The 19,726-nt window shown below is 34.5% G+C and overlaps 1 protein-coding gene and 2 pseudogenes across 6 annotated transcripts in view; 2 read left to right on the forward strand and 1 right to left on the reverse strand.

The window, feature by feature from the left end:
• The window catches only part of NBEA (neurobeachin), a 687,041-nt gene that overhangs the window by 95,201 nt on the left and 572,114 nt on the right, over positions 1 to 19,726 (forward strand). For all 6 annotated transcript variants that reach the window (XM_045977917.1, XM_045977919.1, XM_045977920.1 and 3 more), the window contains exons 7-8: positions 7,974 to 8,093; positions 10,738 to 10,884. In XM_045977917.1, coding sequence (XP_045833873.1) covers positions 7,974 to 8,093; positions 10,738 to 10,884 — 267 coding nt within the window. The remainder of the gene's footprint in view (positions 1 to 7,973; positions 8,094 to 10,737; positions 10,885 to 19,726) is intronic.
• Positions 14,559 to 14,743, reverse strand: LOC123925340 (annotated as a pseudogene).
• On the forward strand, positions 16,178 to 18,191 carry LOC123925252 (annotated as a pseudogene).

Below are 19,726 nucleotides of genomic sequence, written 5' to 3' on the forward strand. Positions count from 1 at the left end.
CTTATATCTACCAAAGATATTGCCATGTAAATGTGTTTCTGGCCCCTCATTTTTACAGAAAATGTAACACTGAATTTACATTTCCAGTCCCATATTCAGTATGTTCTGAAGTCCCCTGTTTTGATTAAGCTGCTTAATCAAAGCCAAAGACTACTATCTTCATGATAGTGGGGACTTGAATCGGCTTTGTTCTTCATCCCCTTTTTGATCATGGTATCAGTGCAACTTTCCACTCCTGTACTATGTATCTCTGTAATACATGTCTTTAAATAAATTCCTTAGTTGCTGCTTAAATTCTTCATCTTCTCTCTTTAGCTTGGATCCTTTGTCTCTTCCTCTCCCAAACTATGTTATATACTAATATCTGATTTATAGTCATGATCATATTATTCCAGTGCTCAAACCGGTCATTTGCTTCTCACTAACTATAGAATAACTTAACATTCTTAGCCTAGTCCTTCATGATTTGGATTTCACTTTTAGCTTTTTTTTTTTTTTAATTTTTTTTCCATTTTATTTATTTTTTCAGCGTCACAGTATTCATTCTTTTTGCACAACACCTAGTGCTCCATGCAAAACGTGCCCTCCCCATTACCCACCACCTGTTCCCCCAACCTCCCACCCCTGACCCTTCAAAACCCTCAGGTTGTCACTTTTAGCTTTTTGCTTATCCTCTTTATTCTGTCAAAACTGAACTACTCTACATGTTTCAGTGTTTATCTTTTTCTTTTCAAATGTTCAGTCTCTGGTGTGAAAGCATTTATGTGTCTCCTCACTTATGGCTATTGGTCTTCAAATCCCACCTTATTGTTAGGTTCCATTCCATATAACACCATTTCCATGGAATCTTTCCTTGATTTCCTTGCTTTCCAATAGAATCTCTCTCATTGCATATTATTTCAGTATTTCTTACAGCAATTATTTCTCTTAAATCTTTATTACTCATTTATATGTGCATTATTTAGTAACTGTTGAAACTAAGCTATGTGTTAGATTCATCTTTGTATTCCTTCATAAACCTGCCACAGAATTCTGAACTTGGTGGATTGTTAATAATATATGTTGGATAAATGAATAAAATATGCTTTAACAACCAAAGAGAACCCTTTGTTTCCTGAAGGAGTAGGTTCTATTTATCTGGACAGCTAATTTCTGTTGAGCAGTTTATTTTCTAGTGGTGTAAAATAAATGAGGTGTTACCGTTGATAAAGTGAGAAAGAAGGCCTGGGTGTTATTGTGGTCAGTGCTCTTTCTGGGGCAGTATGCCAAGGACCTTTTCCATGTGGCAGGAGTAAGAAAGGCCAAGTAATGTGGTTGTTACTATGTGATACATTTTTTTTTAAAGATTTTATTTATTTATTTGACAGACAGAGATCATAAGTAGGCAGAGAGGCAGGCAGAGAGAGAGAGAGGAGGAAGCAGGCTCCCTGCTGAGCAGAGAGCCCGATGTGGGGCTCGATCCCAGGACCCTGGATCCCAGGACCAGGAGCCGAAGGCAGAGGCTTTAACCCACTGAGCCACCCAGGAACCCCTATGTGATACATTTTTAAAATCAAAAGTTTACCAGTCTTTCTTGTTGTTGTTCTAGCACAGTAATGTACACTGCAAAAACTAGTTAATTATTGGATTTGTAGAGAATTGGAGCATTATCCATGAGCATTAAGAGAGATTTTATTCTTTTTGACAAGGTGTTTTACACAGGTTTAATGGAAAATATAGTCACTTAGAATCCTAACTACTGACACATTCTTATATCTTTATTTAGATCCTAAAATTTTTGTACATAATTTTGTATATGTCATATATAATAATTTATGGAATATATAAATTTGCTATATGTTATATAGAAATAATACAGTGTCTTCAATTTCTAGCATGTTTATGAAAACAATATTAAAGAGTTAACAATTACATTATTAATTCAAAGTTTATTCAAAGGCAAACTTATATGTGAACTTTGTTACTTAATTATAGTTTTGAGGAATTATGTATGAAGAGCATTTGCAGAAATTTTGCTTTAATTACAGTTCTCTTATTCTTCCTCTTCCTTTACTTTTCTCCTCAATATTCTCTTGTCCCTCTTTTGCCTCTAATTCCTCTTGTTTATCCTTTTCATCTTCCCCGGTTTCCCCTTTTTCTTCCCTTTTCCCTCTTCCTCCTTTTTCTTGTTCTTCTTCCCTCTTCTTCTTCTGACTTCATTTGATTTAGATATTAGAACCAGGTTTTAAGACTGGAGATTCAGACTTCACGGTAGTTTTTATATATGTACATGTCATGCACTGTGGATTTATAGATAATTAGCTCTTTTAAAAGGTCAGGTGTTAAACCTCCAAATTTGGTAATACAGAGAGACTTTTCTTGAGGGAGTTCTGGTTAATCCTGTGGTAGTCCTGAATCTTGTTTCCTGAGATTGCAGGTTGCAGTGATTTCTGCTTCTTCAATAATGCTGATTTCAAGGAGGGAATGTTGCTCTACAGCTAATGTTTTGGCCCATTAAATATACCTTTGCTTAATATCTAGTAGGATATGGATATTCAGAGACCAGGTTGAGATGTACTTTTAAAAGCCTACTCTGAACATAAAAAATAACAAGAGAAAATGCAGACAAATGTGTAACTATGTAACTAGATTTATAAGATATAATTTGCTATTACCTGGGGTTTTTCTAGAGAGATGTTCCATTTTATATGTGTGTGTGTGTGTGTGTGTGTGTGTGTGTGTATAAAATATTTTAATGGACTCCATCTTTGTGTAAGAGTAACTAACCATTTGAAAGTTCTGAATTTTAAAAAAACAGAAATAATAGGAGTTTCTATTTCCACATGTTTAATGCCAGTTACCCTTTCCAGGTTCGAGGGTCTTTTTTGGATATATGACAGTGAGATTGTCTACCTTCTTTAGGGTACACTCTACATTTTACCCACGGGAATATTTATCCACAGGAACAACCATAACAGATGATGAGCCCACATATAGCAGAGGGAGTGTCATTTCTTTTTCTTTTTCGTTTGTTTTCTTGTTTGCTTATGATCCCGTGTGTGTTTTGACATGTACTGATGAAATTATGATTTTGGATGGGCTTTTCAAATATACATTTAAAAATTTTACCTGAGTCTAATAAAAATATTTGCTTTTTGTTTAAGCAATAGTAATAGCTATTTTAAAGAATATCAGTGTAATAATCATTCATTAATATATACTTGGAAAATAGCTTAAAAAGCAATGATTCAAAATAAATTTTTATATTAGATCAGAAGTTCTTTTTTTCTTGATACAAATCACAGTTAGTTCCTATAACTGCAGTTGTCCCTCTACCAGAAATTCTGACTTATTAGATTTGAGATGATACCTAGAAGAGTTTGCCAGATGTGCCAAACTATTTTGAATTTCCTCAGGAATTTGTAATAAATACAGCTTCTTAGAATTATAATTTTCGTATTAGGAATATGTTTTTAACAAATGCTCTAGGTCATTTTTTTTTCATCAGATAAGTTTAGATAACAGTGGTTTGAAGAGTATGAATAAGGAAAGTTAGGGTGAAGTTAAGAACCAAATAAAATTGTCATTAACCAATAAAAAGCAATTTAACCCATTTGTTCTCTGTTTTTGTTTTTGTGCTATTTCCTTATGAGAGATACATTCCCATTTGTAGCAGCTCTATATACATTGATTCTAAGGAGTCTTGGCCGCTGCAAGGCCATAGAGTGATAGAGGTTTTGAAAAACCTATAAAGATTCTCATAAACCTTGAAAACCATAAATATTTTATTTTATTGTTTCATTATTCAAGATAAATACATTCTTTTTTTTTTCTTATTTTTCCAGAAGTTGCCCTAGCTAAATCGTTATCGTTTAATAAGGTATTTAACTGACCTTTCAAAAAGAAACGTTTATATTAAAACTTTTGCTTTCTTACCTGTACTACTTACAGATGTTTGACCTTATGTTAACACCTATGTGTTAGCTACTGTTGGTATTTGTATAATTATCATGTAATATTTTCCTGTGAATTCTTTTTTTTTTTTTTTAAGATTTTATTTATTTATTTGACAGACAGAGATCACAAGTAGGCAGAGAGGCAGGCAGAGAGAGAGGAAGGGAAACAGGCCTCCTGCCGAGCAGAGAGCCCAATGCGAGACTCGATCCCAGGACCCTGAGATCATGACCTGAGCTGAAAGCAGAGGCTTTAACCCACTGAGCCACCTAGGCGTCCCTTTCCTGTGAATTCTTATTATAGGTTTTTTTCTTGTTCTTCTTTTATAGATCTATTTTTGAGTCTTAATTAAATGCAGACCTCAGTAGATGTACATACTATCATATGATACACAGTTTCCAGCTTTCCTCCCATTTCTTTAAAAATATAAGTCAAAAATATCAAGTCAAAGGTTGAGCTCTTTGGAATTGAAAAGGCATTTGTCTATTATATATAAAGGATATATTGATATACTGAGAAAAGAGAACAGAAAAGTTAATTTTCCTGAAACTACTTTGATCTTCACTGATATCAGTTCGCTCATTCAACTCTGCATTCATTTATTCATTCATCAGTTTTATCAAATATCAGTGTTATGACCAAAAGCAAACTCTGTTATTCTACATCTTGTTATCTGGCTAATTAAGTGGCTAACTGTATTAATTATCTCAAGTTAATGGTACCACAACCAAATTAAGTGAAAAATTGGAAACCACCTTACATTTGTCTTTTTTGTATCATCACTTTCAATCAGTTCTGTTAATTAGTCCCTATCTCTCTTCTTTTAATTACAAATGCCTTTGTCTTAATTTAGGCTTTTATAGTTTTCTTACCTGAACCTTTGCAGTAGTTCTCAGCTTTATCTTTAACCACATTTTCCTAACTAACCCATTCACTCACTATTGCTGGTTATTTCCTAAACTATGAAGATGATCATTTCACTTTCCTGCTTAAAAAAAGTCCAATTACTAAAGGTGTCTACACTTCTCTTTACAAGCTGGTCTTTGTTATTGCAGGTAAATCTAAACGTAGAGAAAAATTTTGTCAGGCCTCTATGTTATAATGTGAAGTATTAGGCTTCTTCTGCCTGGAATGTTTTTTTCCCTCCTTTTTCCGCAACAGTTTGTATTCATCCTTTAAGCTGTATCTTAAGTTTCATTTTACTCTTCTAGTGACTTCTCTGTTAGCCTTCCTTCTCCATTTGTCTTTTCTTTTCCCTCTGCCTTCAGTTAGTCATTACTTCTTTTGCTCCCAAATCTGTGTTTTAGATATTTGTGATGGTTTTATAGTTGTTTTTGTGTTTTTCTGGTGAAACCTCCTTAAGGGTTTATATGTTATCTTCGTATGCCCGCAGTCTGGGTGATACTTGGCATGAAACAGATGCTCAGTAAATTTTTTGAATGAGTGAATGACCCTGAGGAGTAAATAGTGTTAATTCCAGCAGAAAAAATCTCATTTGGGGACATAGTGCATAAAAAAATGAATATATATTTAGTTAATGCTATCTTATTTCTATGGGTGCCAAATATGTATTAAGAACTGTTCCTTATAATTTTCATATGTTGTCTATTATCTGTAATATTCACAGTCACTCCATAAAGTAGGAGTATTATTCCTCCTTTTTTAGACAGTTGGTTCAGAGAGGCTAAATAATTTGCCAGAAGCCATAGAGCTGATAACCTGGAAACTCAGTTTATATCTGTATGAATTTACAGTTTGTATTTTCTGGCCCAGTACACTAAATTATCTGGTACACAGGAAAAAGAGCTCAATAAATATTTATTAAGTAAGTACTTTTCTATATTAGGTATGTCAGTAACTATAATAATACACCTAACATTATCTTAAACTTGTATTTGGATAGCAGGAAGTCTTCTTCTATTTAAAGACATTTATTTATGTGTGTTCTGTTGAGAAATTTGAAATTTCGAAAAATTTTACTCCAAAATATAAAGACTGTATTTCCTGTGTTACCAATGGCATTCTGATGGAAAATTTTCAAACTCAGTGAGGGTAACATAGGTAAATTTGAATTTTTATGCATGTAAAATGCGTACAATGTAAAAATATAAGATTTTTCTTAAATTTATTTAAAGCTCCATTTTCATGGCTTCTGCCTGATAATTTCATAGTATTTAGAAATATGAGTTGTTAAATGACTGACTTTAAAGATTTTCCTCTGCTTTTAGTCAGGACAAACATATATATTGGTTTCTGATCCAGTGAAGATTCAGTTTGCAATAACTGGAGTTAAGGATTACCTAGAATGAAAACAACTTTAAAAAAGGCCCATGTTATCTCCCTGATATGAGGACATGGAGAAGCAACATGGGGGGTTAGGGGGATAGGAGAAGAATAGATGAAACAAGATGGGATTGGGAGGGAGACAAACCATAAATGACTCTTAATCTCACAAAACAAACTGGGGGTTGCTGGGGGGAGGTGGGATTGGGAGAGGGGGAGAGGGCTATGGACATTGGGGAGGGTATGTGCTATCGTGAGTGCTGTGAAGTGTGTAAACCTGGCGATTCACAGACCTGTACCCCTGGGGATAAAAATACATTATATGTGTATTAAAAAAAAAAAATTTGGAAGGGGAGGCGAACCATAAGAGACTATGGACTCTGAAAAACAACCTGAGGGTTTTGAAGGGTCAGGGGTGGGAGGTTGGGGGAACAGGTGGTGGGTAATAGGGAGGGCACGTATTGCATGGAGCACTGGGTGTTGTGCAAAAACAATGAATACTGTTACGCTGAAAAAATAAATAAAATGGAAAAAAAAAAAAGGCCCATGTTTTAGGGTTCAATAGTTTGACCTGACATTTTATTTCTATAATTGAGGAACAATGTCTTTTGTGTTATTGTCTTCCCTGAATTTTGAGTGCACAATTTTTATTTTCTAAATCAAAATGAAAGAAATTGAATTTTGTTCAAAGTTTTTCAGACACCTTGAAGTAACTAATATTTTAGTGGTTGGGAATTATTACTATAGGTTTATGTTTTTCAAAATATGCTATATGAAATAATTGAATAGTATTTCTAAGAAATTGGGGAAATAAAGTGTGTATTATATATTTTTATTTTGGGGGAGGAAACTAAATCTAATTTTCCCTCCTTAACCACTGAAGGCATACTTGTTCAAGTATCTGTAAATTTTTGAATTTTTTTTATATTTTAGAAAAATATTTCTGTAGTCTCAGCCTTAGGTTATTAACTTTCAAAAGAGTAAGGGTTGGAGCCACAAATTGTTACAGAACTTAAACCATTCTGTATCAAAGTATATACTTAAAATGCTTTTGGTTGAACTTAGGAGCTATAAAGTTAAAACTTAATATAAACTCATTCCTAGGTTCTTAATGCATAGTCACACATTATTAGGTTAAAATATATAATTATACTTGGACCTAATAAATCTAAATTGTGGAATTGAAATCACCTAAATTTTATTATAAATGTTAAAATGTTGTTCCTCTGACAGGTCTTTCCTGACCATACAATCCAAAGTAGAATCCTAGGTTATTCTTTCTCAGTTTACAGTGGTTTTGTTTTTTCCCCTTTGTAGAGTTCATTGTTCATCATTTTATATATCTTTATATATCTAATCTGTGTCTCTTTCATTATACCATGAAATTCAGGAGAGCCAGACTTATGCTCTGTCTGGTCAAACTTGGGCATTTGTGGTGTCTGGCAGAATATACATGTTATTAAATGAATGAACACAAATATATTGTATTTCCATAATATTTGGATCTTAGTATAATGGAAGGAGTATCATTCCGGAGTTCAAGGTGTTCTAGGTTTGTCTTCATCACAGATTTATTCTTTATGAGTCACTTCTTCCATCTGCAAAGTGAGAAATAAGGGGGAACTTGAAATAGTAATGTGTAATTGTTATTATTTCAAGCATTTCTTGTAGTGTGTTATGAATGTTATGATTGCTTTTTTAGACAATAACTAAACATGACATATTAAGGTCTTTAAACTTTTTTTTTTTTATTTAAGTGGTACATGATCAGCATTGTCCACATTTACAATCGATGGAGGAACAGTGAAATTCGGTGTTATGTTAATGGGCAGCTGGTATCCTATGGTGATATGGCTTGGCATGTTAACACAAATGATGTAAGTTTTTTTTTTTTTAAAATCTGTGCTTTAATGTTTTTGAGTGTGTGATCTGTCATTGTTCATAACATGAATTGTATAATAAAATAGTTTGGAAGGAACTTAATAGTTGCACTTGGAAAGTTATTTTCTTTTAAGTGAATTTTTAGGTCTTTAATATAATTAAGTTGCTAAAATAGACAATTAGTGGTAAAAAAAAAAAGAAAATTGCTCAATAAATTAAGTATTAGGTCAAAATCATCTATGCAGTATTCTATTCTTTCCAAAATTTCAATCAGTTAAAAACTGTGTCTTGCACCTTATTTGGATGTGATAGGAAGATTTTAATTACAAAATGAATAAATATAACCTGTAGTCAGTATGATAAATGCTGTGGAAAAAATTTTAGTGGGACTAGGTATAGAAATTATAGGTGTAGGGAAGTGGGAAGCCAGATGGTATGAGATGAATTTAGAATAGTTGAGGGAGCAAGTCATGTGAATATTGAGGAGAAATATCCCATTTGCTGGAAGCAGTGAGTGTAGTCTTTGAGACAGAACTGAAAAGTTAATTGAAGAAAAAGCAATGTTTGTCTAGAACAGAGGGAGGAATGGACGGAATAATGTTTAAGAGATAAGGTTAGGTAGAAAGCAAGCGGTGAAATCATGCAGGGCCTTATGTGCAGACACAATACCTGGACTTTCCCATCTTACCCAACATTAAAAATCTTTGGAAGGTTTTGAGCAGACGAGTGATGTAATGCTGGTTCATATGTTAAAAATGTCAGTCAGGCTGCAGTATTGAAAATATTCTGAAGGAAAAAAATGACAGAAGTAGGGAGATCAATTAAATGATTTATTTTGTTAATAACAAACAATACTAGTTTTGACTTGCCTGTTACCAGTGAGGGAGGTAACGCAGTTGGATTCTGGATAGAGAATATCTAGAGTTAAAACCTCAAGAGCTCTATTCTCGGCTTTCCCTGTCATTATCCTGGCCTGTTAGAACCAAAGGAAAAGATGTTTTCTAGTGCCAAAAATACTTCAAACCCAATAATATACGAGCATTCCAGCATGCCTGGTTTTACAAAAACTTACATCTTTTTAACAAAATTCACTTCTTAGTATTGTCTGTATCTCTCCAGACTTTAATTTACTCAAGAGCAGGCTCTCTTGTTCTCTCTGGTTTTTTTTCTACATAATGCTGTGTGCACAGTCCATAGCTTTTGGCCTAAGTCAAGAGAACCCCCTGAAGATCATATGTGAACCTTGACCTGTTTTTGCATGACCTAAGAATCTTTGTTTTTTTTTTTTTTTCATTTTTAGAGGTTTTTCTTTTTTTAAATATTGAGACAAAAATCAAAAAAGATTATATGGCAGATACCACATGTGGCTTGAAAAGTTTAAAATATTTACTGTCTATTCATTTATAGAACAAGTTTGCTCTTTCTGCCCTAGAAACTCATAGTTGGGCCAGATACAGTCAATTTTTGAGAATGATTTTGCAGAATTAGAATACACAGATGAAATTCTACTTCATATCTGCCTTCCAAAGGGGAGACTTTTTACTATAGAGTGGAAGAAAGCCAAGAGATTTTGTTGACTGTCACTGACTCTACAGTTATATTTAAAAAGAAAGGAAGGAAAGAATGAAGGAGGGAGAGAGGAAGGGAGGGAAAGAAAGAAAAGAAAAAAAAAAGACTTAGATTTTTAAGTTATTTGCAGTAGTGTACCAAAAAATGGAGAGGTCTGGGCAGTAACACATATGTACACATAACATTATGCAATAAATTCTTCAATTCCTATAGTTTTAATTACAGATTGGGTATCTGTTGATGAGTTTTTGTCTTCATAATTCATTCACAGATATTTTGTCATTTTATTGAGGCACCAGAGGAAAACCATATATATTTAATGTCTTGCTTATTAGTGCTAAGGTGTGTAATATCCTGTGAGGATGGGGGAAGGAAACTGGGGCCTAATATTTGGTGAGATTTTTAAGAAGCAGAGATAGGAAGGGTCTTCATAAGTGTGGCTTCTTAAGGTCTTGAACTCTCCCGATGGAGAGCACCATACCATGTGCTTTAGGTGGCAGATTTTGGTGATCATTATTGATTGGTTCTGCATAATGCCTACTCATGGAAGAGAGGGAAGTGATTTTCATTGTGTCCTTGACTTAGTGTGGAGAGATAGAGGAATATATATCCCTGGGGGAGACATTAGATAGTTTCAAAAATTAGGGCTTATGTGTTTATGGTTAACATATGGAATAGTCATTCTCTGATTCAGATGAATCTCTTTATATATGGACAATTGTTAAATCATTAGAGTTTTAAAATTAGTTTTACTTTTGTAAATAAAATTATAAGCCCTTTTGCCTTTAAGTATAACATTTCTATAGTGGTTAAGTGATTATTGAATAGATGATTTGTTTTGTTTTGCTTTTCCATAGATATAAAATATTTAACTGATACACTTTTTCTAACAGTCTTTAGCTGGCCTTTATTATTTAAAAACTCCATAAAGTCTTAAGTGATGCTTTCTTCTGTTATTATTATTATATTTTAAGGTATTCATGACAGTGAAGGCAGATATCCTTAAATATTTTATCATTGCAAAATAATACATTGATTTTTTTTTTTGTGTGTGTGACTTTTTAAAAATAGAGCTATGACAAGTGCTTTCTCGGATCTTCAGAAACTGCTGATGCAAATAGGGTGTTCTGTGGTCAGCTTGGTGCCGTGTATGTATTCAGTGAAGCGCTCAACCCTGCGCAGATATTCGCAATTCATCAGTTAGGACCTGGATATAAGGTAGTAATAAGTATCTTGTTATAAATTCTGTGGAAAGTTTTATGTGAACTCTATGTGAAATGTGATACTATATAATATATAGCAATAATCTTTCTTCAGTGTGGTTTCAGAGTTATCTCTGCTGTTTGGAACTCAGCTTTTATTACAGGTTTCATTTTGTTTTAAAGGTGCTTTTTCTTTTTTTCACTATTTTCTTTTCATGAAGTTTTAAAATTTTTTAGAAAATATTAAAGCCATGGCTTTTGTTTTTTTTTTTTTTTTTTTTTTCCCTTTTTATTTATTTATTTTTTTCAGCGTAACAGTATTCATTCTTTTTGCACAACACCCAGTGCTCCATGCAAAACGTGCCCTCCCCATCACCCACCACCTGTTCCCCCAACCTCCCACCCCTGACCCTTCAAAACCCTCAGGTTGTTTTTCAGAGTCCATAGTCTCTTATGGTTCGCCTCCCCTCCCCAATGTCCATAGCCCGCTCCCCCTCTCCCAATCCCACCTCCCCCCAGCAACCCCCAGTTTGTTTTGTGAGATTAAGAGTCATTTATGGTTTGTCTCCCTCCCAATCCCATCTTGTTTCATTTATTCTTTTGTTAACATAATTCTGAAATACTAAATTTTATAAAACCATATTGCTTAATGTGGAATTTAAAATCTCAAATTTTGAAATACAGAATGAACAAATGAAATGACCATTATTCTTCAAATTAGAGATAATTTGGAAAGAATAAAGAATTAAGAGGAAAATGGTGTAAAATTACATGTGACTGAAATTGATTCAGTTTTAGATTTTACTTTTGCTCATCCTTTACAATAGGTGGAGAAGGTCAGTATAGTAGTGAGTATCTGAATTTTGCAAAATCAACTATTTAATATGATTTATCATATTCTTCCTGTTTTTTAACTTTCAAAATGAGACTTAATTAGGCAAGATACTGCATTCACATATATAAATTAGTTTTTAATGTACAGTACACCTGTAATAATAAGAAATAAGAGTTTTATTTAAATCACATTAGGAGCTGTGACATCCCAAACTTTTAGGAGCTGAGAGAAAATTATTGGGTATAAGTCAAAGTATTTATAATTTTGAAGAAGTTTATTTCTTGCATGGAAGAGCTGTTTTCTTAAAAACTGTGTTCAAATAATCAGTATGAAGACTGTATTATGAAAAAAGGGGTACAAAAATAATTCTGTTCCCGGTGTTTATAAAATAATCAGAATAATATTAAATGACAATAATGCTGTTATTTTTGTGTCAACGTGAAAATATTTCCTACGATCTTTTTTCCATTTCATTAATTTTACTATCCCTAGAAATGACTTTGTGCTTATACAGCACTTTTTATTCTGTCATTCCTTTGGTTTCGTTTGGGTCATGGTTCTGCCATGTGTTGACTTTGCATGGGAATGTTTCTGTAATTCAGATTTTTATGAGACTGACACACTACCTACTGCACTAAAGAGGCACCTTGTAATTCACATTTTTAGATTAATGTACTTTCTGCCTCCTTTTGTTATTCTTTGGCTTGGCCTAAAATATTTGAAGTGGTTTTTTTCAAGTACTGCCAGAGTGATATTAAGTGAATCAAATCAATGATGCATAATTAAGAAAGAAATTAAAAAAAACAGTTTTGCAAACTATAAATCCAATATGATTATTATAGTGAAATTTTAGAAATGATGGGAGCTTCCTGGCAGGAAAAAGGAAAAGGACTAAATATAAACAAGTTATGTAATTCTCTTATTTGGAAAGGAGCAAACACTGTCTTGAACCACTTTGCAGACTTAGTAATTTGTCACATGGCTCTTTCTCATCATAGTCTTTTAGAACAGAAGTGGAAATGAGTAGTAACCCTGTGTCACTATGTTCTGTACACAAATACTCAAGTGGTAGAGAATGTATTCCTAGCATCCTAACATAGACAGTAGAGTACCTATATCAAATCAGGACTTTCAAAAGAAAGTACTACCTTGACATTTTGGGCATTGCATGAAAAAGTATTTCATTAAGCTTTGAAAGTTCCCAACCTATGGGTATAGCCCACTGAACCCCTGGTTTTGTTTTGTTTTGCTTTTAAAGATTTATTTATTTTGGGGGGGGGGGGTTGGAGAGAGGCAGAGGGAGAGACAGTCCCAAGCCAAGACCTTGCTGAGCATGGAGCCCATGGGGCTCAAACTCACAACCCTGAGATCACGACCTGAATCGAAACCAAGAGTTGATGCTCATCTGACTCTGCCACCTTGGTGCCCCCTGACCCCCGTGTTATTAATGGAAATAGACTGTGTAAATCCATGGGTGTATATGTATTTTCTCAATTTGTAAATACTAAAGTAGAATTGCAATCAGGACAAGCATCTGTAAAAATTTTTGACATTGAAGTTGTTTTCTAGAAATTCAGAGAATGAAAGGAAAGAGGAGAGGATACAAATGAATATCAGATTGTGTTATGACAAAGAAAAAGCTGAAGTGGTTCACACATAATAATCTCAATTTTCTTGGGTAAAATAGGAGGCAAAGTCACTTCCTATGAGTTGAAGGGTAGAAAGTTGCAGTGGAGTTTTTATGGTGTTTAGGATATAATAATCAGTTGACATTTGGCTTAAATCACAAATGAAGCTAGAATTATTGTTATTTAATAATGTATTTATATTCATTGATGCAGGTTATTTGGAGCTTCTAATAAGTATGATCATCAGGTGGTATTCTCTGTGATTCTGGGCTTAATGTAGATAGCATGTCAACATCTGGGCTCTGAGATAAAATAAATCCCCCCAAAATAATGTCCTCAAACTATATATACTGTACAGCCTGTCCCATGTAATTTTGACTTGTTGACCGTTGGAGTATTAGGTAATTTTCTTTCTGTGAAATGTCTAGTTTTGAGCAATATAGCTTGTCAGTGAATATTTTGCACTTAGTTATTTTAGGTAAAGAGTAAATAAAAGGGTATTATTAATCAAACAAAGCATTAGATTTGGTAATAATTTGTAAAACAAAAAATTTCTCACTATAATTTTGTCTATAATGGAAAAATTTACTGTGAGTTAAGCTCTATTTGATATGGTTATTCAGTGTCTACAAGTATCTTATACAGTGACTTTTGACATGTTTGTAAAACAGATTTTAAAGTTCTGATATTTTATAATTGTTATTGTACATTTCCTAATTATTAAGCAGTTCGTCTGCATTGCTAAATTTTTCAATACTAAATAATTTTGCTTTGTGTTTTGTCCTCCATTCAAGAAAATGATAGCATAGTGATTCTTTATCAGTTTATTATATTACGATAAAGATCTAACTGATACAGAAAAAAATGTACAGAGTTAGTTAGTTAGTTAAAAATCACTTTGGAGGAGTGCCTGAGTGGCTCAGTTGGTTAAGTGTCTGCCTTCGGCTCAGGTCACGATCCCAGCATCCTGGGATCGAGCCCCACATCATTGGGCTCCCTGCTCAGCAGGGAGTCTGCTTCTCCCTCTCCTTCTGCTTCTCCCCCTGCTTATGTGTGCATTCTCTCTCTCTCTCTCTCTGTCTCTCACTCTCTCAAATAAATAAATAAAAATCATTAAAAAAATTACTTTGGAGGGTTTCTGATACTTGCTTGATAAGCAAGCTCCTGAGAAAGTAATATTCCCACAATAACCCCTTTCTGCATGTTATGTAAAGAACTATGTGAGGCTCTAAAAACTGAGTAAATGCAGCCAGGTTTTAGATAGGCGTTAAAACATGAAACAGGTGATCAGAATGGGTTGAATTCCCCATTTTTTACTTTGATAGAGAAACTTTCTGGCCAGAAAAATTAATTAGCAATAATCGCGCCTCGGATAAACCTCATTGGCTACGATACTGCCACTGCGCAAAGCTGGCCAGAAAAATTAAGGTTAAAAAGTACTTGGCCTCAACATCACATGGATTAATGGGCAACCCTAGAAAAGAGACAACCAGAGAAGAATCTGAATTCTGTATTTAAAACACTCAGCTTGAATCTCTGGCCAACCCCTGAAACTGTGATGATCATGACATACTGATAATAGATTATAAATAAGGCTTCAAGAACTGAACTGAGACCTGAGATACCACACATAGGAGGTATGACAGTCTGTAATTTTATTAGGCAAGAAAATGATTCGACGAAACAAAAACAGAAATACTTTTCAGAACAATATGGTCTCTATGGAATAATTTTCACCATGTCCAGCATATATATAATCCAAAATTTCTCATTCTATGAAAGGCCAGGAAAATGTGATGTATTCTCAAGGAAAGGGAAAATCAGCACACACCAACTACCAGGTAACCCAGAATCTTGGAATTATTACATGAGCACTTTTAGGGAGCTATTATAACTAGTGAAGTTAAAAAATTTTTGCTTGTAATGAACTGGGAATTATCAGCCACAAAATTTTTAAGAAGTGGAAATTTTAGAACTGAAAATACAAAAAATTCACTGTATAGGTTTATTATTAGCAAAATTAATATGATAGAGAAATAAACCTGGATATAGGTTGACAGAACCATTAGAAGAAAAAGAAAAGATTAGGGGGGAAAGAAGAAAACCATAGAGATGTATGGGGTGGTTTTGAAATGTCATATGCAATGTATAAGAAAAAGGGCCAGAAAAAATTTAGGTGGAAATAATGGTAGAAAACTTCCCAAATTTCATTAAAAACAAAGACAAAAACAAGAACAAACTTATATTTATAGATTAAAGGAACTTTTTAAACTCCAAGGAAAATAAAGTCAGGGAAACCACAGAGTGGGAACAGAACCTGTCAACCCAGTCATCATTGGGCATCTGCCTTGGGCTCAGGTCATGATCCCAGGTCCTGTGATCTAGCCCCACCTCGGGCTCCCTGCTTGGTAGGGGAGCCTGCTTCTTCCTCTCTCACTCTGCCTGCTTGTGTTGTCTCTCTCTGTCAAATAAATAAATAAAATCTTTAAAAAAATAGGATCTTACTTGATAGATTAACAAACACTGATTGTGTTTCACTGTGACTAGGATAGAGGGGTTTAAACAAGGCTGATAGCAATAGAAAGTAATGGAACTTATTTGGAGTTTTGATAAGCCATACCTAAAATAATACTGTAAGAGGTCAGCTTTTGCATAAAATTTGGAGGTAAATCCAGGAGGATTTTCTGTCCCTATGAATGTGGACTAAAGGTGCAAGAAAAGATTCAAAGGTGACCCAATTATTTTTGCCTGAACAACTGAATTGATGGGCTTTTTATTTACTGAGATAAGAAAGATTTGGAAAGACTAAATTTTGGAGAGAAGAGTCAAGGTTTGTTTATAGATATATGATGTTTGAGATGCCAGTTAGACATCTAAATGGAGAAGTGATGTAAGCCTGGAGTTTGGGGAGAAGTCTAGGTTGAAGATGGAACTTCAGCATTGGTAGGGTATAGACAGGATTTAAAGCTCTGAGACTGGATTTTGATACCAATGAAGTGAGTTCAGAGATAAAAGATGACCGAGTAATGAATCCTTTTAAAGCCAAAGTTTGCAGGTTGTGGTGATGAGAAGGACCTAGTAAGGGGAAATTAGAAGGAGAGCAAGGGAGTAAGAGGAAAATGCAGGAGAGTGGTGTCCTGGATGTTTTTAAAAGAAGAAGAGGTGATTGATTATCAAATGCTGCTGGCAGGTTGAGTAAATTCAGGACTGAGAAATGGCTATTGCATCTAGAAGCATGGAAGTCATGGGTGATCTTGATTATCACACCTTATGTTAGCTGAAGTGGGTGGAAGTCCTTTCATTTAATGAAGACAATAGTATTTTTTCAGAATTGAAAGAGAAACATTAATTTATGATTGAAAGTGTAGTTATTTGATTTTGCTTGTATTATTCTAATACATTGTGTGAGAAGGCTTTACCTCTCTGCCTCTGTAATATTCTGTAACTCCCATTTCCATCATTTTGTCCTTTTGAAGAACTGTTTATATGTAGCAGTTTTTTTTCTGGTCTCCTGATTATTTGCTTTTACTGTACTATACATTTATTTATGTTCAATATATTTGTAAATAAAAATTTTATAGGAAAACATCTGAGTAATATGTACTCATGTGCATATGAATATGGTTACGTACCTTCTCTGCAAAATAGTGAAGCTTTATTTTCATTTTAGTCAGTATCTTTAGGGTGATACAAACATATTCAATGTATGCTACCATTTCTCAAGTTAGTTGCAGTTCTTTTGGAATTGCTTTTGAAAGGTCAGTTTTTAAGTGACACAAGAAAACAGTTCTCATTACTTTAGAGCTATGCTGTATTTTTGATAATAGATGGTTTTGTGATACCTATTAATTCATCAGACATGGCTTCAAGTTGCTTTTCCTTTTCCAAAAATTAAATCCATCCCTTGAGGATGACAGCTTGATTTCAAAAATATCATTTAAAATGCTGTAATGTTCGATTGATAGTGGAAGTGGAGAGCAGATCCCAGAGAGCCCTGAGCAGCTCTTCTTCCACTTTCTCCCCTCCAGGAACCACCACTGCTGCTTCTGGCCCCACTCACCATCACTGCAACCTTGAGCAGTAAGGCCAAGATCTAGCCTCTAAGTGAGCGGCAGCAAGGGCAGCCTCATATTGGCAGTGCCTGAAGGGTCAAGTTCATCACAAGGAAGTTTTTGGGAACAATAAAATGGTTCAGTGTAAGAAGCAGATATGGTTTAATCAACAGGAATGACACCAGAGAATATGTATTTGTACACCAGGAAGTACATTTGCAGTGTAGAAGATAAAAAGGCTGTTTGTTGACTTTGATATCGTTGAAAGGATAAAAAGGGTGCAGAGGCAGCAAATGTTATAGATCGTGGTAGATTTCCAGTGAAAGGCAATAAATGTGTGGCAGACTGTAACCGGCTAAATTATAGACACTATCCACGTTGCAGGGGCCTCCACACAATTATCAATAGAATTTCCAGAATAGTGAGAATGGGGAAAAGAATGCAGGATCAGAAAGTACTCCTGAAGGCCAGGACCTAATACAGGCCACAGTGCCTACTTTACTACATGGGGAGACCTTATGTATGTTGACCACATTATTCCAACATTCCTGTACGGGGAGAAGTGATGGAGGGTGCTGACAACCAGGGTGCAGGAGAGCAGGGTTGACCAGTGAGACAGAATTTGCATTGGGGTTATGAAGGACCACTCCATAGGGGCTTTCCTTGCCAAAGACAGACTAAAGAGGATGGCAGTGAAAGAGATAAGGAAAACCAAGGAGATGAGACCCAAAGTCAGCAGCCACCTCAACATTCTGTACTACTACAACTTCAAGTACCAGATCACAGAAGCCCAGAAAGCCCTAAGTGACAAGAATGCAAAGAGACAAAGCTGCTGGTCCACCAGTGGGGAGTTAGTCCCCTTACCAAGGCTGTACAGGGTAGGGCTGAGTAACTGCAAGCTTACTATCTCTGCCATCATCTCACCATTGGTTTAATCATCCAAAAAGAGGATGTGAATATGACGTTTCTACAATGAAAAATAACAGAAGGTTGGAGCTGAAATGCTTGATTTTTGTTCATTGACCATATAATTAAACTTTCTCCATTATCTCTGCAGACTGGAATTTTTATTATCTTTACCTAAAGATGTCTCTTTTTCGGTAATGGCAAATGTTTTTTTTTAAAGCCTGGTTTTCTTCACTATAGTTACAAATGTTTTTAAATTGTCTCATATCTGAAAAAGTTGAGATTTTAAAGAACCTCATTTTTAATTTGTAATAAATGTTTACAACTTAATTTTTTTTCCAAAAAAACTGAGCAAACTGAAAACAGCTATTAATAAAGTTCTTTAAAAATGTTGTAGATTTTGAAAATGTTTTTTAAAATCCTAGATAAAAGGCGGGGCGCCTGGGTGGCTCAGTGGTTTAAAGCCTCTGCCTTCAGCTCAGGTGGTCCTGGGATCGAGCCCCGCATTGGTCTCTCTGTTCGGCGGGGAGCCTGCTCCGCCCCTCCTCTCTGCCTGCCTCTCTGTCTACTTGTGATCTCTGTCTGTCAAATAAATAAATAAAACCTTAAAAAAAATCCTAGATAAAAGGAATGTTTTGAGCAATAGACATTCTGTTATGTGTTTCTAAGGTAATTCTTTTGGAAAATATACGACTTGTGATCATATTTGTTTAGTAATATTTGCTTTACAGTATCAGGGTTGGGGTGTTTAGGTGGCTCAGTTGGTTAAGCATCTGCCTTCAGCTTAGGTCATGAACCCAGGGCCTGGGGATTGAGCCCTGCCTTGGGCTCCCTGCTCAATGGGAAGTCTGCTTATCCCTCTCATATGCACTCTCTTTCTCTCTCAAGTCCTCTCTTTCTCTCAAATAAATAAATAAATAAAATCTTAAAATACATCAGGTATATTACTTTAAAGCCATACTATACTTAAAATACTAGAATATCAATGAATGGTGAGAAAAGTGTTTTCCAGTGACCTGGTCCTATCTCACCCCACCAATGTAATGCCTTTAGACTTATTTTATTATCCAGTTCAGATAATTTTCACTTACTGTTCCTAAATTTAAATCTGTAATTCCTACAAGGTTCTTATTCAATTATTGGATCATTTTGTGTATACTAACATGTTTTTACTCTACCAACTCAATCTAATAATGCTTCCTAGTGGTCAGGAGGGGAAATGTATAACCCAATGCCATTTCTTCATTTTCAAAGATCTTGAATTAACTGTTTTTAAAATTTCATTATAAACTCATAGATTTAAATGTATTTGAAATATTTTAATCTATATCAGTTATTGTCCTTTTTGAAATTAAAGTTGTCCCATCTTTAAGCAATAAATGGCCATTCTAGTTGGTTCCTTAGTCCTTTGATCTGACTCTGTAGTCTTCAGTAGAT

The sequence above is a fragment of the Meles meles genome, chromosome 14 (genome assembly GCF_922984935.1).
Source record: "Meles meles chromosome 14, mMelMel3.1 paternal haplotype, whole genome shotgun sequence".
In the NCBI taxonomy this organism is placed as follows: domain Eukaryota; kingdom Metazoa; phylum Chordata; class Mammalia; order Carnivora; family Mustelidae; genus Meles; species Meles meles.